This window comes from Hemitrygon akajei, unplaced genomic scaffold, assembly GCF_048418815.1.
Source record: "Hemitrygon akajei unplaced genomic scaffold, sHemAka1.3 Scf000118, whole genome shotgun sequence".
NCBI lineage: Eukaryota > Metazoa > Chordata > Chondrichthyes > Myliobatiformes > Dasyatidae > Hemitrygon > Hemitrygon akajei.
Genome location: NW_027332004.1, coordinates 1,653,722 through 1,681,004, shown reverse-complemented (window position 1 = coordinate 1,681,004; position 27,283 = coordinate 1,653,722). Strand labels below are relative to the sequence as shown.

The window sequence follows — 27,283 nt, the reverse complement described above, 5'->3', positions numbered from 1 at the left end:
TCAAGTTACAGCAGTTTATTGATTTCATCATAATAATAGTCATCCGTTAGTCTCATGAGACCATGGATTTGCGCCTTGGAAGGTTTCTTTTCCAGGGTTTTTTGATGGGAGACCTGGCTGCAAGCCGTCCCCTCTCCACGCCACCGATGTTGTCCAAGGGAAGAGCACTAGGCCCCGGTGCCACAGAGCAATGTGTTAACTGCGTTGCTCAAGGACACCAACACGCTGCCTCAGCTGAGGCTCGAACCAGTGACCTTCAGGTTACCAGTCTGATGCCTTGTCCACTAGGCCACGCGCCAACACACATGACAAATGTAAATGTAAATTAAACAACGTGTAACCTGCTAACTTGCGGGAATAAATAAGCTGTTCCTGATTCACTCAAGAGTCACACACAATTAACTGACCAGTAACAACGAGTAACAGATTGAATAACCAGTCCCGTTTCTCACCATCACTCCGCATCAGGGAACCGATCATTATAAAATCACATTTCAGGACAGTGTCCGAGATCGCTGCAGTTCCAGGGTCGCTACCAAGGTATTTATCCATTTAACATCATTACGTCGGCCAGACTTCTAAATGTATTCTCCTCAGCATAGTGAAAAAAAGTGTTCTCTCTCAGGATAATTCCACCGCAGACACTGGTGTCCCAGACTGAGCCCCGCCTCTTCTATCGGTGTATTTCCCCAAAGCCTCACTTAAATGAACTCTCGGACTGGGACATCCAGCAGAAATAGCGCCGCTGGGCACAAAGCGGAATTACATGCCTGCGGTAACATCTCCAACATCAGAGAGTGCTTCGTTGGAAACGTGACCCGTTAGAACCATTGGGAATTAAACCTGAAGCATTATCGTTAAAGGGGATGGTGAGGAATCGACCAAAATGTCCCCATCCCTTGGGTGGGGTTGTTCACTCATTCAGATGTTCACAGGTTCACTGTCAGTCCAGGTCTGAGTTCCTGCAGAGACTTCAGTTCCATCTCCCCAGTCTCACTGAAGTGATTTCTCCACAGCCTGAAACAGAGGGACGAATACAGGGAAATAAACAAATGATAAAACAGTGACTGTAACAACGGACTGGGGTTAATATTTCAACAACGCTGACAAACAAATATCACCGGTGAACCCGCGGATCCACTGATATTTTATCATACTGAGCATTAACAAGAATACTCACTCAATATAGGCCAGACTTGGGACGGTCAGTATGAGGCGACGGAGAGCAGGGACAGATCGGTCCGTAAGCGAGTTTAATCTCAGGTCCAGCTCCGTCAGTGCTTGGTTTGTACTGAGAGCCGAGACAAGATCCTCAGCACCAGAATCTGTGAGACCAACTTTCCACAGCCTGGAGATGAGAGAAAGTGAGGGTGAAGGACACAGAGGGACAGGAGACAATACAAATCCCCAGTGTTTATCTGTAACACAATTACTGATCAATCTCAAATGTCCGACACGCAGTGACTGTAAACACAATCTCCCAGAGTCTGGTACTTACCACAGTTTCTGTATTTTACACTCCGGGTTTCCAAGAGCCTCAGACACCAGTTTCACTCCTGAATCTTTCAGTTTATTATTACTCAGGTTCAGCTCTGTCAGTGTACAGTTTGCACTGAGAGTGGAGGCGAGATCCTCGGCACCAGAAACTGTGAGGCCAACATCGTTCAGCCTGGGGTTGAGAGAGGGTGAGAGTGAAGGACACCCAGACAGGAGACATCAGAAATTCCCAGTGTTTAGCAGTAACACAATTACTGATCAGCTTGATGTTCAATTTCTGACACCCAGTAACTGTAACCACAATCTCCCAGTCAGGTACTTACCGCAGTTTCTGTATTTTACACTCCGGGTTCCTCAGAGCCGCAGACACCAGTTTCACTCCTGAATCCCCCAGGTCATTACCCCCAAGTCTAAACACAAAGAGAAAAACTAATGAACAAAGAGATTGAAACCGTGGGTATGAGGGAACATCTGTCATTCGGATATTTCTGGAAACATGAATCGCTTCAGTATATCACTGATTGGGATACCCACTACTGTCAAAATTCACTACCGAATGTCAGTAATTTACTGTCAATGTGACACTGTAATTTCCCATATTCTGTCTCTTTCCCCAACAGTTAGAATAGTGTTCCTGATGTGAGATTGTCGGAAGGGCCAGGGTTGAAGGGTGAGAGATCGTCCCTCTGAGAGGAAGAATTGTGGGTGGGAAAATCTCCATGGGAGATGCGCGCAGAGACCCGCACCACAGGAAAAGTGCTGGGAAAAATGATCCCCACAGGAGGAAGGGGAACGAGGAACAGGGATCCCCATAGGGTGATGGGGAAAGAGGAAGAGTGATCCCGAGAGGATGAAGGGAGATGGGGAAGAAAGATCCCACAGGATGAAGGGTGTGGGGAAGAGTGACTCTACACAACAGGATTGGAAATGGGGAGGAGAGACTCCAGAGGAGAAAGCGGAATGCGGAAGAGAGATTCCTATTGGAGGGATGAGGATGGGCAAGAGAGAACCCCACAGGAGGAAGGGAATGAGCAAGAGAGAACCCCACAGGAGGAAGGGAATGAGCAAGGGAGAACCTGACAGAGGAAGCGGATGTGGAAGTGATCCCCACAGGAGGAAGGGAATGAGCAAGGGAGAACCCGACAGAGGAAGGAGAATGCGGAAGTGATCCCCACAGGAGGAAGGGAATGAGCAAGGGAGAACCCGACAGAGGAAGGAGAATGCGGAAGTGATCCCCACATGAGGAAGGGAATGAGCAAGGGAGAACCCGACAGAGGAAAGGGGATGGGGAAGTGATCCTCACAGGAGGAAGGGAATGAGCAAGGGAGAACCCGACAGAGGAAGGGGGATGGGGAAGTTATCCCCACAGGAGGAAGGAAATGAGCAAGGGAGAACCCGACAGAGGAAAGGGGATGGGGAAGTGATCCCGACAGGAGGAAGGGAATGAGCAAGGGAGAACCCGACAGAGGAAAGGGGATGGGGAAGTGATCCCGACAGGAGGAAGGGAATGAGCTAGGGAGAACACGACAGAGGAAAGGGGATGGGGAAGTGATCCCCACAGGAGGAAGGGAATGAGCAAGGGAGAACAGGACAGAGGAAGGGGGATGGGGAAGTGATCCCCACAGGAGGAAGGGAATGAGCAAGGGAGAACCCGACAGAGGAAAGGGGATGGGGAAGTGATCCCCACAGGAGGAAGGGAATGAGCAAGGGAGAACCCGACAGAGGAAAGGAGATGAGGAAGTGATCCCGGCAGGAGGAAGGGAATGAGCAAGGGAGAACCCGACAGAGGAAGGAGAATGCGGATGTGATTCCCACATGAGGAAGGGAATGAGCAAGGGAGAACCCGACAGAGGAAAGGGGATGGGGAAGTGATCCCCACAGGAGGAAGGGAATGAGCAAGGGAGAACACGACAGAGGAAAGGGGATGGGGAAGTGATCCCCACAGGAGGAAGGGAATGAGCAAGGGAGAACCCGACAGAGGAAGGAGAATGCGGAAGTGATCCCCACATGATGAAGGGAATGAGCAAGGGAGAACCCGACAGACGAAGGGGGATGGGGAAGTGATCCCCACAGGAGGAAGGGAATGAGCAAGGGAGAACCCGACAGAGGAAGGAGAATGCGGAAGTGATCCCCACATGAGGAAGGTAATGAGCAAGGGAGAACCCGACAGAGGAAAGGGGATGGGGAAGTGATCCCCACAGGAGGAAGGGAATGAGCAAGGGAGAACCCGACAGAGGAAGGGGGATGGGGAAGTTATCCCCACAGGAGGAAGGGAATGAGCAAGGGAGAACACGACAGAGGAAAGGGGATGGGGAAGTGATCCCGACAGGAGGAAGGGAATGAGCAAGGGAGAACACGACAGAGGAAAGGGGATGGGGAAGTGATCCCGACAGGAGGAAGGGAATGAGCAAGGGAGAACCCGACAGAGGAAGGAGAATGCGGAAGTGATCCCCACATGAGGAAGGGAATGAGCAAGGGAGAACCGGACAGACGAAGGGGGATGGGGAAGTGATCCCCACAGGAGGAAGGGAATGAGCAAGGGAGAACCCGACAGAGGAAGGAGAATGCGGAAGTGATCCCCACATGAGGAAGGGAATGAGCAAGGGAGAACCCGACAGAGGAAAGGGGATGGGGAAGTGATCCCCACAGGAGGAAGGGAATGAGCAAGAGAGACCCCGACAGAGGAAGGGGGATGGGGAAGTTATCCCCACAGGAGGAAGGGAATGAGCAAGGGAGAACACGACAGAGGAAAGGGGATGGGGAAGTGATCCCGACAGGAGGAAGGGAATGAGCAAGGGAGAACACGACAGAGGAAAGGGGATGGGGAAGTGATCCCGACAGGAGGAAGGGAATGAGCAAGGGAGAACACGACAGAGGAAAGGGGATGGGGAAGTGATCCCCACAGGAGGAAGGGAATGAGCGAGGGAGAACCCGACAGACGAAGGGGGATGGGGAAGTGATCCCCACAGGAGGAAGGGAATGAGCAGGGGAGAACCCGACAGAGGAAAGGAGATGGGGAAGTGATCCCCACAGGAGGAAGGGAATGAGCAATGGAGAACCCGACAGAGGAAAGGGGATTGGGGATGTGATCCCGACAGGAGGAAGGGAATGAGCAAGGGAGAACCTGACAGAGGAAGGAGAATGGGGAAATGATCCCCACAGGAAGAAGGACTTAGGGAATAAAGATTCCACTGGAGGAACCAGATGGGGAAGACAGATCCAATAGAACGAATGGGGAGAGGGAATTGAGATCCCACCGGAGGAAGGGGATTCGAGAAGAGTTCCCACAAGGGTAATGGGGGTTGAGATTAGAAATATCTCAAGGGGAGGAAGACGGGGAAGAGAGCTGACAACAGGAAGGGGATGGGGAAGAGAGATCCCCACAGAGGGAAGGGAGAGGAGGAAGAGAGACCATCCACAGGGGAAAGGGGGTGGTGAAGAGAGATTCCATAGGGGGCAGTAGGACGGGGAAGAGAGAACCCACTGCAGGAATGGGGATGTGGAAGAGAGATACCACAGGGGAACGGGGATGGGAAGAGAAGCCCCCATGGCGGAAATGGGGTGGGGAAGTGAGACCCGACAGAAGTATAGGGAGAAATGAATGCACAGGAGGAATGAGACATGCAGAGAGGTCCAACAGTGGGAATGGAAGTGTGCACAGAGATCCCATAGGAGTATAGTGTTGAGAAAAGATGCTCCCACAAGAGAAGCTGATGCGGACGTAGATCGTCGGGAGAGGTTGGTCTAAACTGAGGTCCACAATCGGGAGAAATGATGCCCACGTGGTGACTGGGTATCGGGGATTGAGGAAAGTCACACAGGTGGGGTGATGGAGATAGTCTCTCACAGGGAAGGGCAGAGGAGGACAAACTCACAGCAGCATTTCTAAAGCTCTCACTGGGCAAGACAGCTCACACTCTCTTGTCAATGTGAAAATGGTGGGAAGTTCCTACACACCCGCTTACAGTTTGTGTCGGTCTAGTTGTCATTAACATTGAGAAGGAACAATGTCAATGGACGTGTCACAGGGAGCGAGAAACGCGGCCAATCCTGTGATTTACTACCATTAAGCGAATGGATGTTGTTCGTGATCTGATGGAGTCTCCAAATCCCATCAGAAAGAACCACAGAACCTTCCTGTCCCTGTGGAATTACTGACCAGTCCCCTGGTCATTAGTCACAATTTTTCGCATTCTGATTTATTCCGATTTTACCCAATTTCATTCGCATTGAAACAACACAATGGAACAGTTTCACATTTCAGAGTGAGACAGAAATCTGGTTACCTCAACTCCTGACACTTGTGTAGCCCCGGTCCCAGCCGCTGTATTCCTTCAAAGTGAATGCGGCAGTTCCAAAAATCAAGGTGTTTTATTGTAACACAGAATCCGATGACATGAGACAGGACCGCACAGTCAATCGGGGACAGTTGCATTTCACTGAATGAAAGTTTTTTCACAGATCCCAGTGCGGCCTGAGCCAGTCCACGATTCTGAGACTCAAACAGATAGTGCAATGTGTTCAGGAGGTTACTTGTATCATCTTCACCAGCAGAGATATTTATCTGGTGTATAACCGCCTCCTTCACCCAGTCAATCACGCGGCAGGTTGTTTGTTGAGGAAATGGACCCAGAAACTCCTCCAGGCCCCAAACTGTCATTGGGTTGGAGAGTCCAGCAACAAAACGGAGAAATATCTCAAATCGCCCATCTGTGGTCTTGTGGGCTCCAGTGAGGAATTTCGGGATATCCCCGGGATGTGGATTCAGGAATAGTGCGACTGCAGCTGCAAACTCTTGGATGGTGAGGTGTGGGAATGTGTACACCACACACCGGGCAGAATCCTCTCTCTCCAAAAGCTCCATCAGGAACCCGGACAGGAACTGGGAAGGCTGCAGGTCGTAGTTAATCAAATCTCCATCTGTAAACACAATCTTCTTCTCCGACACTCCTTTGAAGCCCATCTGACCAACCCTGAGTAACACATCACGGGGGTTCTCAATCTCACGGCCGTGGTTTTTCAGGATGTTGTAAATATAGTAGGAGTACAGTTGGGTGATGGTCTTGGGAACTCGCTGCGGGTCCCTGACTCTTTGTGTGAAGAAGGGACCCAGTGCCAGAGCAAGGATCCAGCAGTAGGAGGGGTTGTAGCTCATGGTGTACAGGATCTCGTTCTCCTTCACATGTTTGAAAACAGCTGCCGCCACAGTCTGATCTTCAAAATAACTGAAGAAATATTTCTTCCGTTCCTCACCAGAAAATCCCAGGATTTCAGCCCGGATACTGATCTCAGCGTTTTCCAATAAATGTAACGCCGTGGAACGGGTGGTCACCAGCACTGAACACCCTGGGAGCAGCTTGCCCTGGATTAAACTGTACACAATGTCAGACACCTTGCACTTGAATTCAGGATCTGTGCATGTGGACTGAGGTTCTGTGTCTCCCCGACTGTCAGCAAAATCAATTTTGTCATTGAATTCGTCCAAACCATCGAATATAAACAACAATCCCTCTGGGTTCTTCCAGACCTCTCTCAGGATATTTTCAAAGTAAGGATACGGATCCAGAATGAGTTCTGTAAGGTTTATTCTGTGGTTAATGGAGTTTAAATCCCGGAATTTGAAACTGAAGACAAACTGGAATTGTTTGTATATTTTCCCCGTGACCCAGTCATAAACAATCTTTTGTACCATTGTGGTTTTCCCGATCCCCGCGACTCCGGCCACTGTTGCCGTACTCCCAGATTCAGAGTTACACCGGGAAAAGCTGCTCTGGAACAACTGATCCGTCTGGATTTTCTCCAGCTCTCTGCCGAATTGCTGTTCTCTCCACTCCTCGTGGTCTCTGCCTCTTGCCAGCAGCTCATGTTCCACCAGTCTCCGATCTCGAACAGTAGAAATGACCGTGAGCTCAGCGTATCGATCAACCAGCTGGAAAACCTTCACCTTCTCCCTTATCAGGATCGTGTTCACTCTCAGTGTTTCAGTTTGTGCCCGCAGAGTCTCCTTGTGTTTCTGTTGAACATCTTCCATGGGAACAGACAGTGGACAAACTGTTAGATGCCTCAACGCTGATCTCAGTATTTAAGCACACAAGAGTTAGCTCAAAGCTATTGCATTAATTGGATTCATCAATGGATGTTCGTACAGTAGAGTAAATTTGATTAACAGACCCCTGACTGGCCAGAGAGGCCTGGTCTAGATAAATATCAGATCATCACATTTCCACATTAATTGTGTTGTGAAGGTGAGTATTTCCCTGGTAGTTTACTGACCCCGACTGTCCCGTACTGGACACCCTCTCACTACAGCCACAGTTATCATTGTTCCTCTGGAAGAAATGTTTAATCCCCAGTGCTGATATGGTGCGTGGGGATATGGAGAAAAGGGTAGTGGGCATTCTGTCAAAGGAGAATCACAGCTCCCCCTCCCACCATTACTGATCCAGCGTACAAAGTGTATTTGTTGATCAGCATGTGCACTGTGATCAACAAAGTGTAATCCAAAGATCAAGGGTGATTGGGAGAGAAAATGTCAATGTCTTATTCAGGAGATTGAGACAGTCAGCATTTTGACACATCCCTCCCCCTCCCCCCCCCACCCCAATCCATCCTCACAGTCGCTGCTCAGCTCACTGAGTTCTTCCAGAAAATGGTTTGAGACGGCGGATCTGCAGTCTCGTGTCTCTGAAAGAGTATGTGTTGTAAATACTCAACAGATTCAAGTTTCAAGATACGCAATTGTAGAGGAGAAGGAAATAATTATTATTCCGGATCTGATGCAGCACAAAAACTCAGATAAAGAACGCAATGAAAAACACAATAAATATAAATGCGCTCGATACTCTGAACTCAGGTGGTTTTGACAGACAATTTTCAAACCGTGCTGGTGTTGGGGTGGGGTTTGTTATTTATAGAGGGGAGGCTTAGTCATTGGAGGTGTTGATGAGTCTTACTGCTTGAGGAAAGTAACTGATTTTGAGTCTGGTGGTCCTGCTGTGGATGCTACGTAGCTTCCTCCCTCATGGGAGAGGGGCGAACAGCTCACAGGCAGGATAGGTGGGATCCTTCCTGAAGCCCCTGTCCCTTTACCGGAGCCTTTCTGTTTATACGTCCCAGATGGAAGGTAGGCTGGGGATGCCGGTGATGCGTTGGACAGTTTTGACTACCGGTTGTGGAGCCTTCCAGTCCACCACAGTTATGCAATATGCTCGTCTGCCCTCTGCAGCACAGCTGTAGAAGGACGGGAGTTCAGATGTGAGTACAGGTCAGACAACGTCTGTGGAAAGGGGAGACAGGGGAGATGCTACTGGTCTGTGACTTTAAATACAAGTTTGAAAACCATGCCGATTACAGGTCGGGTGCTGAAGAAGAGAGCAGAGACCGAGGAATTTCGGTAGCAGGTGGTTCAGGATTTCAGCTGTCACAGGACCTGCATAGAACACAGAACAGCACAGGAATAGGCCCTTCGGCCCACAGCATTGGTGCCAGCATGATACCACATTAAACTGTGATGTTTAAACATTCTCCTCATTTCGATAACAGTCTGCACTATTATTCCTTTTACCAAAATGCGTTTTCCAACACAGTATTCCATCTGCCACATTTTGCCCATTTTCCAATTTCTTTAAGTCTTGCTGCAATCGCATTGCTTCCTCAGCACTAACTACCCCTTCACCTATCTCAGTATCGTCAACAAAGTTTGCCACAAAGCCATCAATTCCATTATCTAAATCATTGACAAACAATGTGAAAAGTAGCTCCAAATACCTCGAAACCTGAACATTAATAATTGAATTGAATTGACTTTATTTCTTACATCCTTCACATACATGAGGAGTAAAAATCTTTACATTACGTCTCCATCTGAATGTGCAATGTGCAATCATAGTAATTTAAAATAATGCACAGACTCCAACAGTTTCCCAATCACTCAGGTTAGGCTAACTGGTCTACAATTTCACAAACAAGAGGAAATCTGCAGATGCTGGAAATCCGAGCAACACACACAAAATGCCGGAGGAATTCAGCAGGCCAGGCAGCATCTGTGGAACAGTTGACGTTTCGGGACGAGATCCTTCGGCAAGACCAGAGACAAAAAGCTGAGGAGTAGATTTGGAAGGTGGGGGTGGGTGGAGGAGAGAATGCCAGGCAATCGGTGAAACTTGGAGGGGAAGGGATGAAACAAAGAGCTAGGAAGTTGATTCTTGACAGAGGCAGACGGCCCTGGAAGAAAGAAAAAGGTTGGGGGGGGGGGGGGGAGCGGTGTGCACCAGAGGGAGACGATAACGTGAGAAGTACGCGGGCATGGGGAACGGTGAAGGGGGAGAGCAATCTTTACTGGAAGTTTGAGAAATCGATATTGATGCCATCAGGTTGGAGGCTGCTCAAACGGAACATAAGGTGTTGTTCCTCCAACCTGAGTGTGGCCTTATCCCGACATTGGAGGAGACCATGGACTGACGTATCAGAATGGGAATGGGAAGTGGAAATCAAATGGGTGGCCACAGGGAGATCCCGCCTGTTCTGGCGGACACAGCGTAGATGCTCGTGAAACGGTCTCTCAATCTACGTCGGGTCTCACCGAAATACACGTGGCCACATCAAGATCATCTACGCCTCCCTCTGGTTCTCTCTCCGCCCCCTTCTCCTTTCTTCTATGGCCTTCTTTCACTAACCAACTTCCTAGCTCTGCTCACCCCTCCCCCTGCAAGTTTCACATATCGCCTGGATGGGAGATGCCAGAGAGTATAGGTGGATAACTGTTTGTCGGGTTTGAGGCCGGTGACTCGTGGTGTGCCTCAGGGATCTGTACTGGGTCCAATGTTGTTTGTCAAATACATTAATGATCTGGATGATGGGGTGGTAAATTGGATTAGAAAGTATGCAGATGATACTAAGATAGGTGGCGTTGTGTATAATGAAGTAGGTTTTCAAAGCTTGCGATAAAATTTAGAAGAGTGGGCTGAGCGATGGGAGATGGAGTTTAATGCTGATAAGTGCGAGGTGCTACATTTTGGTAGGACTAATCAAAATAGGACATACATGGTAAATAGTAGGTCATTGAGGAATGCAGTAGAACAGAGTGATCTAGGTAGAATGGTGCATAGTTGAATTACCTTCCACATGAGAAAAGTATTGATAACTTCAGTATCACATTTTGATAGTATTGAGTCAGATATAGTTGTATCTATGAAAATCAATCGTGACTGATTTGGAAAACAAATGTAACTTAGTACCTTAGATTCTGTGTGCAGACTTCTCCAGCCAAGTTATGAGTTCGCAATGTTCTGTATTATGGTTACATGGGGCTTAGAAAAATAGAGGGCGATGGGTAACCATAGGTAATTTCTAAAGTAAGGGCAGTTCGGCTCAGCATTGTGGGCCGAAGGGCCTGTATTGTGCTGTAAGTTTTCCATGTATCTTTGACTCTGTCAGGGGTGTGTGGGGTCTCACAGTGTGTCAGGACCCTGTCAGGGGTGTGTGGGGTCTCACAGTGTGTCAGGACCCTGTCAGGCGTGTGTGGGGACTGACAGTGTGTCAGGACCCTGTCAGGCGTGTGTCGGGTCTCCAATCAATGTATTCGGCTGTGATAAGGAGCGCAGGAAAACAGTGATTGTGGATATATTTACTTTAGAGAATGTGACAATGGTAGAAATGATATTCTTCAAAAATCAGGAAGTGTATCTGTTTGATATTCAGAAATGGGTGTGGAAATTTCACTGTCATGTCTGTTCCCTCGGAAAGCAAACATAAGGAATAGTAACCACATAGCCATATAACAATTATAGTACGGACAAAAGTCATCTCGGCCCTTCTAGTATGTGCCGAATGCTTCCCGTCATCTCGTCCCACAGAACTGCATTCAGTCCAAAACCCTCCATTCCTTTCCTGTTCATATACCTATCCAATTTTCTTATTTTAAAATGCTAATATCGATCTTGCCTCTACCACTTTTACTGGATGCTCGTTCCACACAGTTACTACCTTCTGAGTAAAGAACTTCCCCCTCGTGTTACCCCTAAACTTTTGCCTCCTAACTCTCAACTCCTGTCCTCTTGTTTGAATCTCCCCGACTCTCAATGGAAAAAGCCTATCCACGTCAACTCTATCCAACCCCTTCATAATTTTAAATACCGCTATCAAGTACCCCTCAACTTTCTATGCTCCAAAGAATAAACACCTAACTCTGTAACTTAGGTGCTGAAACTCAGGTAACATTCTAGTAAATCTCCTCCGTACTCTCTCTATTTTGTTGACATCTTTCCTATAATTCGGTGACCAGAACTGTACACAATACTCCAAATTTGACCTCACCAATGCCTTATACAATTTTAACATTACATCCCAACTCCTATACTCAATGCTCTGATTTATAAAGGCCAGCATACCAAAAGTTTTCTTCACCACCCTATCCACAATAGATTCCACCTTCAGGGAAGTATGCACCATTATACATCAGTCTGTTCTACTGCATTCCTCAACGCCCTACTATTTAACATGTATGTCCTATTTTGATTAGTCCTACCAAAATGTAGCACCTCGCACTTATCAGCATTAAACTCCATCTGCCATTGCTCAGCCCACTCTTCTAACTGGCCTAAATTTTGTCACAAGCTTTGAAAACCTACTTCATTATCCACAACGCCACCTCTCTTAGTATCATCTGCATACTTTCTAATCCAATTTACCACCCCATCATCCAGATCATTAATGTATTTGACAAACAACATTGGACCCAGTACAGATCCCTGAGGCACACCACTAGTCACCGGCCTCCAACCTGACAAACAGTTATCCACCAATACTCTCCGGCATCTCCCATCCAGCCACTGTTTAATCTATTTTACTACTTCAATATTAATACCAAACGACTGAAACATCCTAACCTTCCATGTGGAACCTTGTCAAAAAGTCTTACTGAAGTAGAAATAGACAACATCCACTGGTATACCCTCATCAACGTTCCTAGTAACCTCTTCGAAACATTTAATAAGATTTGGCAAACATGACCTTCCACGCACAGATCCATGTTGCCTGTTCCGAATCAGACCCTGTCTATCCAGATAATTATATATTCCACCTCTAAGAATACTTTCTATTAATTTACCCACCACTGACTTCAAACTTACAGGCCAATAATTGCTAGGTTTACTCTTAGAACCCTTTTTAAAAAATGGAATCACATGAGCAAGATGCCAATCCTCGGGCACCATCCCCGTTTCTAATGACATCTGAAATATTTCTGTCTGAGCCGCTACTATTTCTACACTAACTTCACTCAAGGTCCTATGGAATATCCTGTCAGGATCCAGAGACTTATCCACTTATATATTCTTTAAAAGCGCCAGTACTTCTTCTTTAATCATCATAGCTTCCATAACTACCTTAATTGTTTCCCTTACCTTACACACTTCAATAACCTTCTCCTTAGTGAATACCCAAGAAAATAAATTGTTCAAAATCTCCCCCATCTCTTTTGGCTCCACACATAGTTGTCCACTCTGATTCTCTAAGGGACCAATTTTATCCCTCACTATCTTTTTGCTATTAATATAACTGTAGAAACTATTTGTGTTTATTTTCACCTTATTTGCCAAAGCAACCTCATATCTTCTTTTAGCTTTTCTAATTTCTATCTTAATATTCATTTCACATTCTCTATATTCCTCGAGCACCTCATTTACTCCATGCTGCCTATACTTTTGGATACTTACATGGTTGTAAGGAGGATGGAGGGATATGGACATGGTGTAGGAAGGAGAGATTATAGTTTGGGTTTGTTTGATTTACTTCTTGGCTCTTTTGGCACAATATTATTTGCCTCATGGCCTATTCCTGTGTTAGACTCTTCAATATTCAATGCACGTTCACTTACCTTTCAGCTCACAGAGAAACGTCAGTAAAAGTTGAGCGGGAATTCGTCGATGGGAAGGATCACAACCTGATTGAATTTGAACAAATTGAGGAAATCATTTTTGTAAAATTGTGAAGTGTGCTGTGTTGCGATCAAAATTTAAATTAATCTCTGATATTATCTCACCATATATCTGGATTTCCTTCAGTATTTTGTCCAAACCTGGGACACCAATCCGCATTTTCACAAAGGTTTCCCACATCACCCTCGGGGCGCGGGAGCCTTTCTCCATCACCAGGCTCAGGAGGAGTTTAGAACTGTCCGCCCGCTCTCCCTTATCAGCGAGATCAGAGATTTTCTGTGAAGAGTAACGGTGAACATATTGGGGACTGATAGATTCACACAGAGAATGAGAAGTAAATGATGTGCTCTGTAACGGGATCACACTGAGCAGTCACCCGGACGGGTGCTGATCCTGTCTGGACATGGACTGTACATTCTGAGTGCAGAGCACACGGAGGGACATTCACCGTGAACCTGGTCCACCAGTCAATGAGATCCTGGCTGGTCTGTGACCGCTTCATTGACGTGGCTCCAAATCCATAAATAATTCCTCACCGGATTTGACGGTGTAAAACAGAAACCAGAAAATAACGATCACAGATGAAGAATGAAGTCAGGAGGGTTTCTATAACAGAGTGAGCAGTCTCGGAGAAGCTGGAGAAAAGATGATGTGATTCATCTCCTCAGTCCGCCAGTGTCCAACATGACAGCGGATTACCGGCTGACACCTGATGCCTTCCCTTTGTCTTTTTCCAGTGGAGGTTTATTCAGTGATCACACATTACAACATGGCAGTATTCCCCGATCCACACTGTTTGCAGTTACAGATTATTACACAATCATCTCCACCCAGAACAGAACACACTCGACCTCCTGTGGCATCCACTCATGATGTCCCGGTTCTCACTGACATCCTTCTGTCACGCTGTACAGTCTTCACAAACCAAAACATCCCATCATATTTCTATTTAATATTGCAACCCCAACCACACAACTGTTACGTGCTCAACTCAATCCGAATACTGAGCAGCTACCCACCAGTCCGCGGGGTCTTTTCACCCCTTTCTATCACTGCTAATTGTATGTACAGTATTTATTTCCCAGTTATTCCTTCATCTAATTTAATATCCAATAAGTCAGAATTCCGACACCCATCGGTGCTTTGATGTGCGAAAATTCAAACCCATTCTCCTTCCCACTCATCCGACATTCCTCTCCACTGAACTGATTCTCAGCCGTATTTCCATTTAAACTCCTTTATTACAACCTCATACAGTTGTTTCCTGCTCCTCTCGCTCTGAACATTCAGCCACCGCCGGTGTATTCACACTTCTTTCAATCATCGCTTGAAATTCACATTTTTAAGAATTATATATATTTATTTCTGATTTGTTTTTATGCTTTATTATCCGATGAGTGAGGGTCCCGACACCCATCAGTCCTGTGACGTGTGAAAATTCAAACCCATTCTCCCTCCCACTCACCCGATGTTCCTCTCCGTTGAACTGATATTCGGCCGTTAACGCCAGGCTCACTCCGTGCACCCCTCCTTCCATCGCCTGCTCCAGCCTGTCCCGGTAGAAGTCCGTCAACTGCAGCAGCTGGGAATCGTCCCAGCTTGCCAGGAGCTCAGTGATCACTGTGGAGGAAAATGAGGAACATTAAAGGCATTACCGACCTCCTATGGGTCAGCAACTTTATATGGAACCTAAAGATGGAGTTCCAGGTCAACAAACACAGTACGAAATATATAAGGGGGGGGTGGGGAGACGGGGATAGAAGGAAGGTACTGGAGGGGGAGATGGAGGAGGAGAGTGAGGGGCAGGGGAGAGAGGGAGGGGTGGGGAGAAGGAATCAGAGAGCGCGTGGGGGAGACAGCAAGGAGTAGGGGGAAGTGGAGGTGAGTGTCGTAGGGTAACGGGGACAGGGAAGGGGAGTGATAGGGAAGAGGTGGTTTAAGAGAATGGGGGTCGAGGGAAAAAGTGGCAGGAGGGATAGCAGGAATGGGTGGGAGGGGTTGGAGGGGGATGTGGGATGGGGATGGAGGGTGCAGTGCGGAGCGAGAGAGGATGGGCATAGGGTATAGCTCCTGCGGCTGAAGACTGCTCTTTCCTGTACCCAGGAATATACCGTCTTTATTTGGTACCTGTCCTTGGAAAGAACTCTGCCAATTCCTGAGAATAAAGAGAGCCATGAACATCGCTCTCTTCCTACTGCCTATCAACACCGCTTTGCTCTGGGTTACTGTCTGCCTGCCTAGTCAACCCCTTCCTCAGCAAATCTCTAGAATATCTCACAAAATGCTGGAGGTACTCAGCATATCAGGCAGCATCTATGGAGGAGAATGAACAGTAACCGTTTCGGGCCGAGGCCCTTCATCAGACTGGAAATGAGGGGACAGAAATGCTAGATATTGCCACATTACTTTCTATTCCTTATGATCCTGACCCAAAACGTCAAATGTTTATTCCTCTCCATGGATGCTGCCTGACCTGCTGAGTTCCGCCAATATTTTGTGTCTTTGTGTTGCCCAAAACTTTCAGCATCTGCAGAATGTCTTGTCTTCTGGAGTAACTCGCTATTTTAATGTGCATCACAATCTGCTAGAGGAGCAGGAGCAGACGGTAAATGTACTCCTTCCACGGTGACTGTGTTTCCCTCAGAGATGTTAACTCTCTCTCTCATCTCTCTGCTCAGTTGTCACAAACACTTTGTGAATTCCCGATGTTGAATTAAAGCCAGATGCAGAATCAGCAGAGTATTTATAAATTAAAATAATTCGCCAACATACCCGTGCCCCTTCCCGATGTTAACGTCACTGGAACTCCTCCCCTGCTCACACATTGATCCATTTTGAGGACAGGTGTGATCAGATTTTGCTGCTCTGTAACAAAAAAATAACAGGAAGGTCAAACATTAATTGAGGTTTAAAGGAAAACACTGTTTTGTTTTTAAACTGAGGCAAACACTTCCAAACATCTTGGGCCTGTCCACTGAAGCCTAGACATGGCCTGATCCACCTGTGCCCATCCAACCACGGTCACCCAATGTCCATTTCCGCACTCTCCATGGATTGTACACTGGGCCGGGATTCTCCAGGGTATCGACTTCCCATATTGCAGGCAATTACCCTTTAGGAGCCAATCTTGTGCCCTGGACCGGGAGTGATGTGTCAATGGAATGGTAAGGCAGGTTGAGCAGACAGTGCCCATTGTTTTGGCCCTCCTACCACTGGTGGCGTTATGGACAACTGTTACAGCAGTGTGGGTTGAGACATTTCTGCTGACGATGAGACTTCTATCCCTCTCGTCACAAGATTATACAGATTTCTCAGTCACACCTGATTTTCATCGTTTCCTTTCAAGTGAACATCGCCCGCCATTGACACCTACGGCAATATATGATTTGAGTCCATAGAGAAACACTCTGATATCTTAAACAATGCAATCTCACCCATAGCATTGTCCTGAAGCATTATAGTTTGTTGGGTTTTTTTTTCCCGGCAGGACATTAAGAACATTATTAGCACAGGAACTCGGTTAAGATTTCTTTGAGCATATCACCTGACTATTATCAGCTGGGGACAGACGGATGCAATATATCTTGTTATTATCCACTCAGATACGATAAACTTACACTTGGGTACAGTTCAGTTTCATGGCCTCACGTTTGTATGTTTGCTGATTGCCAATAAAGGACCCAATACATATCACCGACTTTTGTAACAATCAGCATGGGAGCTGAGGGTGTGTCATGCAAGTATAACAGATCTGCGGGGGGGGGGGGGGGGGGAGGTTGCCAGCAATGGCAAATTTGCTTGGTTAAATCTCACCGCTACATTCTCAACAGATGTTTCGCAACCTACCGGTCATTGAAATATTCTGAGATACTGTGTATTTTGCTTCAGTATTCACAGTGAAAAGGATCTTGACAATTGTGGGGATGACTTACCGCAGAATGAAACACATGAGTGTATGGACTATAAGAAAGAGCATGTGCTGGATCTTTTGAGAGGTATTAAGTTCGATAAGTCACAGGGACTTAACCAGATATACTCCATGCTACTGTAGAAATTGAGTAAGGAGATTGCTGAGCCTCTGAAGATGAGCTTTGCATTGTAGCGATGTGCTGCATACAGAGCTAGGAATAATGACACTCAGTAAGCTGCACTCAGAACTAGTTTATTCAAACTTCGCGGCGCTGGCTTTTACTCAGTACTGTTCCCGCCCTCTCCTGGCGGATATGACGTCAGAGATGCATTACAAAAGTCTCTTCCCGCGCGTGGGCTATTTGTGAGCTGGTTCGCCTGCGTAGATAGTGGGTCGCTACATAACTCCCCACCCCAGATCCGGCGATGCATCCCCCAAATTCTACAGTCAGGACCAGTCTCTGTTTGGGCGGTCTGCCTCTACGCCACTGTGCCTGAACATTGACCGGCTGCGCCAAGACCACATGGGCCGATTTGAGCCGGTCCACCGTGAAAACCTTCTCTTTCACCCCAATGTCCAGAACGTACATGGATCCGTTGTAGTGTGGTAAACGCAAACGCAAAGTTGCATAGTTTTGATTTGTTCCGTGCAGTACACACCTGGGGACCGACCGACGTCATATATTTTGTTATTATCATCTTAAATACGCTGAACTTACACTTGGCTACACTTCAGTTTTATCCCTTCAAGATTGTATGTTTGCTGATTGCTAATAACGGATCGCATACATATCACCGACATTTGTAACAACCATCATTGGAGCTGAGGGGACGCCATGCCAATATAACAAATCCGTGGGGTCGCCAGTAATGGCAACTTGGTTTGGTTAAATTTCACCACTACATTCTCAACAGACATTTCTCAATCTGCTGATCAGTTAAAATATTCTGAGGTACTTAATGATGACTTTGCTTCAGTATTCATCAGTGAAAAGGACCTTGGAAATGTGGGGATGACTTACAGCGGTCTAAAACGCTTGAGTAAATAGACTTTAAGAAAGAGGATGTGCTGGAGCTTTTGAATGTCATTAAGTTCGATGAGTTGCCGGGACTGGATGAGATATACCCCAGGCTACTCTGGAAAACGAGGGAGGAGATTGCTGAGCCTCTGTCGATGATCTTTGCATCATCAATAGGGACGGGAGAAGTACCAGAGTATTGGAAGGTTGCAAACATTGTTCCTTTGTTCAAAAAAGGGAGTAGAGATAACCCAGGAAATTATAGACCAGTGAGCCTTACTTCAGTTGTGGGCAAGTTTTGGAGAAGATCCTGAGAGGCAGGGTCTGATTAGGGATGGTCAGCATGGCTTTGCCAAGGGCAGGTCATGCCTTATAAACCTGACTGAATTATTTGAGGATGTTACAAAACACATTGATGAAGGTAGAGCACTGGAAGTACTGTATATGGATTTCAGTAAGAGGTTAGCTAAGGTTCCCCATGGAAAGCTCATTCAGAACATAATGAGGTATTGGATCGAAGGAGACCTTGCTTTGTGGATCTAGAACTGGCATGCCCAGAGAAGGCAGAGGGTGGTTGTAGATGGTTCGCATTCTGCATTGATGATGATGACTAATAGTGTTCCGTTGGGTCTGTTCTGGGACCACTTCTCTTTGTGATTTTTACAAATGACCCGGATGAGGAAGTTGAAGGATGGGTTAGTAAGTTTGCTGATGACACGAAAGTCGGGAGTGTTGTGGATCGTCTGCAGGGTTGTCAGATGTTACAGTGCAACATCGATAGGTCGCAGAAATGGTCAGAGAAGTGGCAGATGGAGTTCAATACTGATAAGCGTGAAGCGGTTCATTTCTGTCAAATTTCAATATAATATAATATTAATGGTAATACTCTTGTCAATCTGGAGGATCAGTGAGATCTTGGGGTCCGTGTCGATAGAACACTCAGAGCTGCTGCCCACGTTGACAGTGTTGATAAGAAAGCATATCAGTTGACATTTATCAGCCATGGGATTGAGTTCAAGAGCCTGAGGTAATGTTACAGCTATACAAGACCTTGATTAGACTCCACTTGGGAGTACAGTGTTCATTTCGGTCACCTCACTACAGGAAACTATATGGAAGCGATAGAGAGTGTGCAGAGGAGATTTACAAAGATGTTGTCTGGATTGGGGAGCATGCCTGATGAGAATAGGTTGAGTGACCTTGGCCTTTTCTCCTTGAAGCGATGGACGATGTGAGGTGACCTGACAGAGGTGTATAAGATGAGAGGGATTTGTTGCATCTATAGCCAGAGGCTTTTTCTGAGGTTTGAAATGGCTAACAAGAGGGAGCATAGTATTAAGCTGCTTGGCAGTAGGTACAAGGGGGACGTCTGGGGTAAGTTTTCCACACAGTGAGCGGTGGGTGCGTGGAATGCACTGACACCAACGGTGGTAGAGGTGGATCCAATGGGGTCTTTTAAGAGGAGGGCCGACTGTATATAAGACCTTGATTAGACTCCACCTGGGAGTACTGTGTACAGTTCTGGTCACCTCACTACAGGAAACAATATGGATGCTATAGAGAGTGTGCAGAGGAGATTTACAAAGATGTTGTCTGGATTGGGGAGCATGCCTGATGAGAATAGGTTGAGTGAACTTGGCTTTTTCTCCTTGAAGCGATGGACAATGAGAGGTGACCTGACAGAGGTGTAAAAGATGGGAGACATTTGTTGCATTGGTTGCATTGGTTGTGTCGATAGCCAGAGGCTTTTCCCCAGGCTTGAAATGATGAACAAGAGGGAGCATAGAATTAAGGTGCTTGGAAGTAGGTACAAAGGGGATGTCAGGGGTAAGATCCTCACACAGTGAGCGGTAGGTGCGTGGAATGCTCTGGCAGTGATGGTGGTAGAGGCAGATACAATAGAGCATTTTAAGAGACTCTTAAATAGATACATGGAGTTTATAAACATAAAGGGCTGCGCAGCAAGGAAATTGTAGTCAATTTCTAGAGCAGGTTACATGGTCAGCACAAGATTGTGGGCTGAAGGGCCTGATACGTGCTGTAGATTTCTATGTTCTATGTTATTTACACTTGACCTACCGAGCTGCCAAGGGGATCATCACTAATCAAATCTCACTGAGATTTCTCAGGTCCTGTTGAATTTATTGCAAGTGCACAAATACGGGAAGGTGCAGGTACAGAGAAACACTGACGTATAGCAGCATCACAGGCAAGTACATTCAGATAACAGATGGAACAGATATTATACAATTCTGTGTCACAAGCAATATGAAAATACAGTCTACCAATGTCTGTCCACCAATAAGGTGAATATCTGTGCTCTCCACCACCATGGGCTCACACGTGTCCATAGACGAGCCCCTCATGTCCCTTCTCCAATGTCAATGGGCTCCTTTCCCCATCCTGCTCCTTGATCCCCCACCGGGACAAACAACCACTCAGACTCCATCCTATCCAACCCCTCACACCATATTTATCCTCCCAGTTAATTCCCCCTCCCTCCTCCTTTTGCCAGGATCCCTCCTTCCCCAGGGAATCAGCATCAACTGACGGGAGCAGAAGATGCTTCAGAAACACCCCCAACTTTCCTCGGAGGGAAATGGAAATAATTCAAAAAGCGGGACAATTACTTTGGGGTTTGTTCCGCTTTGATGTGGAGTTCAAGACGGGAGCGTGAGAAGTGATCAGCTGGCGTAATGCCCCCTTGGATGGCCCATCTCTGCTATTGTGTGTAACCAGTGATTGTCATTGTTTTACACAAATGGGAAGAGTGTAAATCCTCTGTTGACTGTGGGGTGGGCTGGGTGGGTCATTTAATTGTTACCTCAGCCGGTGAAGTTCAACCGTCTCAGTGCCAGTGTGACGTAAGCACTGCGCACACATCAGAACTTGTTTTCAAAAGCTGTTCAATGGACGTTTTTCATGATTTCAGGGGAACAATGAAGGAAACTTAACAGGTGTCATCCAGTGTTTCTCCTGTTCGGGCAGCGGTGAGGAAGAGGCTGATCCCAGATTTGTGTAAATTGAGCATCGGCTGCAGTGGAAAAAAGCCGGGACCGAGCTGGACGGCTGGAGAGTACAGGTTGTCTGGTCTTGCGGTTCTGGGTTTAGTTTTGTGCCCGAGCCGAGAGTATGGGATCAATTAGCTGTGGTTCCCCAAGCTGGGAGGGAGGTTGTGGGTGATGTGGATCTGTTTACTTGTGCGGGTGTGGGGTAAATGGGGAGCAGTTGTGGGGCCATTGGCGGGGTGGAGAGAGGTTGGGGATGTGGGTTATAGGACGCAGAGTGACCCAGGAGGATGCGTCCCAGGACAAATTAAATCGTAAACAAGGGAGGAGTTGGTCCATTGAATCAGATACTATACGTGACCTTTCAGGAAGCAACAATTCTCTTTTCACATTAATTACTGTATAATCTTCCTGTTAACATTGTGTTTGTCACAAAGCCCCAGAATCTGGGAACAGCTGAATGGCAGGAAGCAGAGGGTGATGGTGAGAGGCTGTTCATTGGACTCGGGGCCTGTGCCTCGTGATGCTTCCCACGGTTATACCTATTGTTACTTGTCATCTATATCAATCATTTGGTTGGGAATATATAGGGTGTATGTAGTAAGTTTGAACATGGAACATAGAAATATAGAGCACATTACAGGCCATTCAGCCCACAATGTTCTGCTGACCTTGTAACCCACTCTAAGAACTGTCTGGAATTACCCAACTGCATAACATTGTTTTTCTGAGCTCCATGTACCTATCTGAGAGTCTTTTAAAAGACCCTTTTGTGTCTGCCTCCACCACCGTCGGCAGCAATGCATTCCACACCCACCGCTGTGTGTGGAAAACCTCCCCTGACATCCCCCCCCCCCTCTTCCTGCTTCCAAGCACCTTAAAACTGTGCCCCCTCATGTCAGTCATTTCAGCCCTGGGAAGAAAGCCTCTGGCTATCTACATGATCAAAGCATGTCATCATTTTATACACCTCTATCAGGTCATCTCTCGTTCTCCGTCACTCCGAGGAGAAAAGGCCGAGCAAGTTTGCAGAGAGTAAGTTCAAAGAATTACTTTCTTGAAATATATTATGTATAAACTCTCCTCTCTGTTTCCATTTCCTCACTCTGAAGTGACCAAAAGCTACTTCACAGGATGCAAGACCTTGAAATGAGCAAACACTGAGGGAATGAAAGTGAATTTAAAGAGCTGGGATACTGACAGCACATCACCAGAACTGGAGTGATTGCAATTGGGTCTGACAGAGGCATAACTGGTACTTCTGGGCACATTCAGTCTCATCCCAACTATTTCCTATCTTCCTTTGTGCAGGTATATAATGTCTAAAGGACCAGTGGCAGAGTAAATGAGACTCACCAAACTTTCTGCTGACTGTATCAATAGAAACCCTGAGTCAGATGGGTTCTCTCCCGTTGATGCTCTCAATCCTCGGGCTGGTTCACTTGTTGCTGTTCCCTCATCTTCAGTTGTGGTTTGCCTCCAGTTGCGGGTTTTTCTTCCAATAAACTTCTCACCGCAGGTCTAACTTTAACCAGAGAGACAATGAAGCACGTTAACAATACAAAGGAGAATAAAACATTACTGCTCAATGTTCCTAAAAATAAGACTCACTGAAACTTAAACATTAAGACAAATATAATGATCTGAGTGAACAAATCTGTAATTGTCCCTCACATGTTACACAACCTGATATGGGACACAAAGGATCCATCATTCAGTCATGGTAGGACATAAGACACAGGAACGGAATTAGGTGATTCGATCCATCTGATCTGCCCACCACTCAACCATGGCTGATTTTATTCCAACACCATATTCCTGTCTTCCTCCTGTAACCCTGAAGCTACTTGGAACTATCACAAATATATTAATCTCTGCCATAAATATACCCAAATTGCAGCTTCAGCCAATCTTTGTGGCAACAAATTCCACATGTAAAGGGGGTTTCTTCTTTTTCTTTGTTACTGCGTATGTTAATCAAAATGGCTTCTTCGTTTTGTTAAAAGTAGGAATGCTTTTTTGTTGCGAGAGAGTGCTGGAATCTTGTTTGGGTTAAAAATTTACTGATAACGAGAATGGTATTCCTTTGTAAGCCAATTGGGATTAATGTTGTTCTTCCTTCTGAGTCTGTAAGCTATTGTTGGCGGGCTTTTGGGGAGTCAGCGCGAGGGGGTGAGAGAGAGAGGACGCGATGCTGTAAGCTGGACGAGGAACGGACCCCAAGGGGGGCTCCGAGGCCAGGATGTTCGGCGAGGAGAAGAGACGAAGATAGATGTGCTTGGTTGACCACTTCGGGTGGTCGTGAGCTGCGAGTCGAGGAGTTCAGAGGGGATCGAATGGTGGCCAGAAGACTTTGTTAATTGAGCTCCAACGGTTGTGCACGAAGTGGTTTGGACTTTGATAAGTTTGGCCTCGGAGAACTCCATTTTCTCTGACCAATAACCGTCGTCCGAATAAACACCCGCACTGGTACCCCAGCTTGTGTGGATGCTCTGTGATGTCCCCGCCTCGCCAAATAAAACAGACAGGACACCATATGTGATTAAATAATTACAATTTATAAAGGTTACTCTAACTAAGTGATTAATAACGATACAGTATATATGAAGGAAAAGAAAATAAAGAAAAGGCGCCAAACTTATCAAAGTCCAAACTACTTCGTGCACAACCGTTGGAGCTCAATTACTGAAGTCTTCTGGCCACCATTCGATCCCCTCCGAACTCCTCGACTCGCAGCTCACGACCACCCGAAGTGGTCAACCAAGCACATCTATCTTCGTCTCCTCTCCTCGGGGTACCTCCTGGCCTTCGACCCCCGCTTTGGATCCGTTCCTCGCCCAGTTTACAGCATCGCGTCCTCACCCACTCGCGCTGACTCCCCAAAAGCCCGCCAACAATAGCTTACAGACTCAGAAGCAAGAACAACATTAATCCCAATTGGTTTACAAAGGAATACAATTCTCGTTATCAGTAAATTTTAACCCAAACAAGCTTCCAGCACTCTCTCATAACAAAGAAGCATTCCTACTTTTAACAAAGAAGCCATTTTCATTAACATGCGCATTAACAAAGAAAAATAAGATGCCCCCTTTACACACAGATCAGTCACCCTTTACTTAAGATATTCTCCTTCTCTCAATTTTAAGGGAAAGCATCTTTATTCTGAGACTGGGCTGTCAGTTCCCAGACTCTCCATCTAATGGAAACATCCTCTCCATGTCCACTGTAACCAGGTTTTTCAGCATTTGGTAGGTTTCCTCAAACAAGCACCAACACAGCCCCCACTGTCCTTCTGAACTCCATTGAGCACAGGCCCAGAACCATTGACTAACAGACAGGTGACAGTGAGGGGAAATATCCAAAATAGTTTGAACATTGAACCCCTGGGTCCAATTCTATTGCTGCAAACATTTAATGACCTCCTCTCCATGTGAGGGATGGTATAGGAACTCATTCTCACCTCAGATTAGCAGTCATTGCCTCCAAAGGAACCCCAGAAACAAACAGCTGAGACCAGACCAGAAATACTCGCTTAACACCTCATAAGCCGGAGCAGCTCGAGCCCCAGATCCATTTTACCTGGATCAAAATCTGTGATAGGGTCACACGTGCCACTGACCGAACCCAGAATCCTCACACATCGTCCCCACATCAGGGATTCCCCCACAACCAGCAACCTGAGACTTGTGATTCATTGTGGGAGGAGGAACATTCAGCCCCATCTACAGAAGTACTGACCTGGTCAAATCTCAAAATCTGACAGATCCATATTCCCGGAGTCTACACCGCAGGATCACAGTCCAAGCACCAATTTCCCAGGACTCCCTTGCTGCCGGTAACATGCTGCAGTGTGTAGACCATTCAGAGTTCAATAGCTGACACTCCTGCATCAACCTGTGGCAGAATGGGAACCTGATAAACCTCTGACTGGGCCAGATATTGGGCTGGAAAACTTGGGCGCGGGTCACCAGCAATCAGGGATACGTTTCACATTGTCTCCAACAGCTAAACTGAAAGCATTTTATCATTATCCGATTGTTAAATGAGATCTTGCCCAGTACAATTGGCCGTTGCATTTCCTGTGGGCTAACAGGAATAACAGGGATTTCATTTCAAATTGAAATTAAATGCTGGAAACTCGGTATATCAGATTGGATCTGTGGAAAGAGAAACTGTGGAAGACTCACTATCAGAACTGATGTTGCCTGATCTGCTGAACGGTTTCAGCATTTTCTCTTTTTACTTTAAACGATGCACAACTATTGACTGATTACAAGTTGTTTGTGACGGCCTGAACAAAGTTGCACAAATTTAATGCCGACATTCATCAGTTTTCTCTTCATTCCAACACAGGGTTAATACAGTCGACACAGTGAATGCTCACAACATCCTCCCCACCCTACTATCAGTCTGTTACATCTGCTCCGGAGGCTGCTAACTCTCAATGAGGGGAAATGACCAGAGAGCGATAAAAATGTGCACCACTCCCTGCAGATCCTGTGGCTGTTCCTGGCAACAGGGAACTTGCTTCTCCAAGCATGACCAAAACAGGAAATAACAGACTCAACTGTAAACACTGAGAGTCTCCGTCTGACAAAGATTAACACAACGGCCATTTGGTAACTTTGAAACTAAAATTGTAGTGACTCTCTTTATCCTTCCTCATTCTGCATTAAATAAATCCTCTGGCAGTTCAGGTAACAAACACCGATTTCAGAAATAACTCGGTAGAAGAGAGGTTGTCGATATTTATCATCGAGGTGGTGGGATGCAGGCTGGACAGAGGTTGAACAAGATGGGCAGGGATTAAGCAGATGGAACGGTTGGGAGAAGGGATCAAGGACGATCACTGATAGTCCTCCAGCAATGCACAGACACTGAATTAACAGTACATTCTGTTAATGACAAAGATAGAACAACAGGAACTTTGGCATTTACCCTTCTCCCCGAACCAACTTTTATCAACACACCATAGAAAGTATCCACACGTTCGGAGTGAAGGTCTCACAACCCGGACCGACCGCGGTAGGTTTTGTCCAGGAAGCGGGGTGAGAACGCGAGTTCGGGAAAGTTAACGGGACTCACTGCCCAGTATCGGTCGGGACCGGAGTCAGTACTCACCTCATGGATCTAGTCGGTCTCGTTCCGCAGAGGATCATCCGTTCCACCCCCACCCACCCCCGGCTCCCCGCCCGAGGGGGCGAGGAAACTCTCCCGAGCCGGATCCCGCAGAAAATCCGCCGCACCGTACCCGCTTGAACACAGACAAAGTAAAAAATTCACAGCCCATCCCGGGGATGTGAGCATGCGCAGTGTGCTTATTGCGTCATCAGAGAGGGGCGGGGCCTCGGATACAAACACGCAGATGCTGCCGATCAGCAGTAAACCATGATCACGTGACGGTGGAGGGTCTCCCACGTGACCCGGTGACTGTTCCTCGCCCCTCACACGCTGCCCGAAATATCGGCCTCATTTCCTACATTATTTCATATTCACAGCTCTCCCATCTCAGACACGTTTCTGCCCGATCCTAATTTCCTCGATCATGGAATTAGCTTCTATCTTCTGCAGCCCCGTGTTGCCCCAAACACTCACCTCCCACCCTTGTCACTATTTTCACCTTCCCACCTCCCTCTCACCTGGATCCACCTCTCACTCCCCAGCTCTTGCCCCATCCCCACCCCTCACCTCTTTTCTCTGACTATTTCCCGTCCACTCTCAGTCCAGAGGGAGGGTCTCGGCCCGAAATGTTGACGGTCCATTTCCCTCCACAGATGCTGCCCGACCCACTGAATTCCTCCGGCAGTTTGTTCTTTGATCTGTATAACCCGTGTCAGTATGGGGAGCGGGTTATAACAACATATCCCAGGTAAAATGTCAACAAAGCACAAATAATTGTCACTTTGCCCGGACC

General features: G+C 46.8%; 1 protein-coding gene across 1 annotated transcript; it reads right to left on the bottom strand.

Moving 5' to 3' along the window:
- LOC140723560 (NACHT, LRR and PYD domains-containing protein 3-like) lies at window positions 1-26,621 on the bottom strand. The gene is made up of 11 exons (XM_073038131.1): window positions 26,491-26,621; window positions 22,726-22,894; window positions 16,206-16,298; window positions 14,899-15,053; window positions 13,538-13,709; window positions 13,373-13,438; window positions 5,784-7,521; window positions 1,821-1,907; window positions 1,499-1,669; window positions 1,181-1,348; window positions 1-1,017 (listed from the first exon to the last, which is right to left on the bottom strand). Exons 3-11 carry the CDS (start codon window positions 16,264-16,266, stop codon window positions 930-932), a joined length of 2,706 nt encoding a protein of 901 aa, XP_072894232.1. The 5' UTR covers window positions 16,267-16,298; window positions 22,726-22,894; window positions 26,491-26,621; the 3' UTR covers window positions 1-929.
- Between the last annotated feature and the right edge of the window lie 662 nt (window positions 26,622-27,283).

Excerpts from the sequence above, each read along its gene's own strand:
- LOC140723560 (XM_073038131.1), bottom strand. The coding sequence starts at position 16,266 with ATGGATCAATGTGTGAGCAGGGGAGGAGTTCCAGTGACGTTAACATCG. Across the intron at positions 13,710-14,898 it reads TCAACGGAGAGGAACATCGG|AAAATCTCTGATCTCGCTGA; the intron begins GTGAGTGGGAGG and ends TACTCTTCACAG. Across the intron at positions 7,522-13,372 it reads GTTTCTCTGTGAGCTGAAAG|ATGTTCAACAGAAACACAAG; the intron begins GTAAGTGAACGT and ends TTCCCATGGAAG.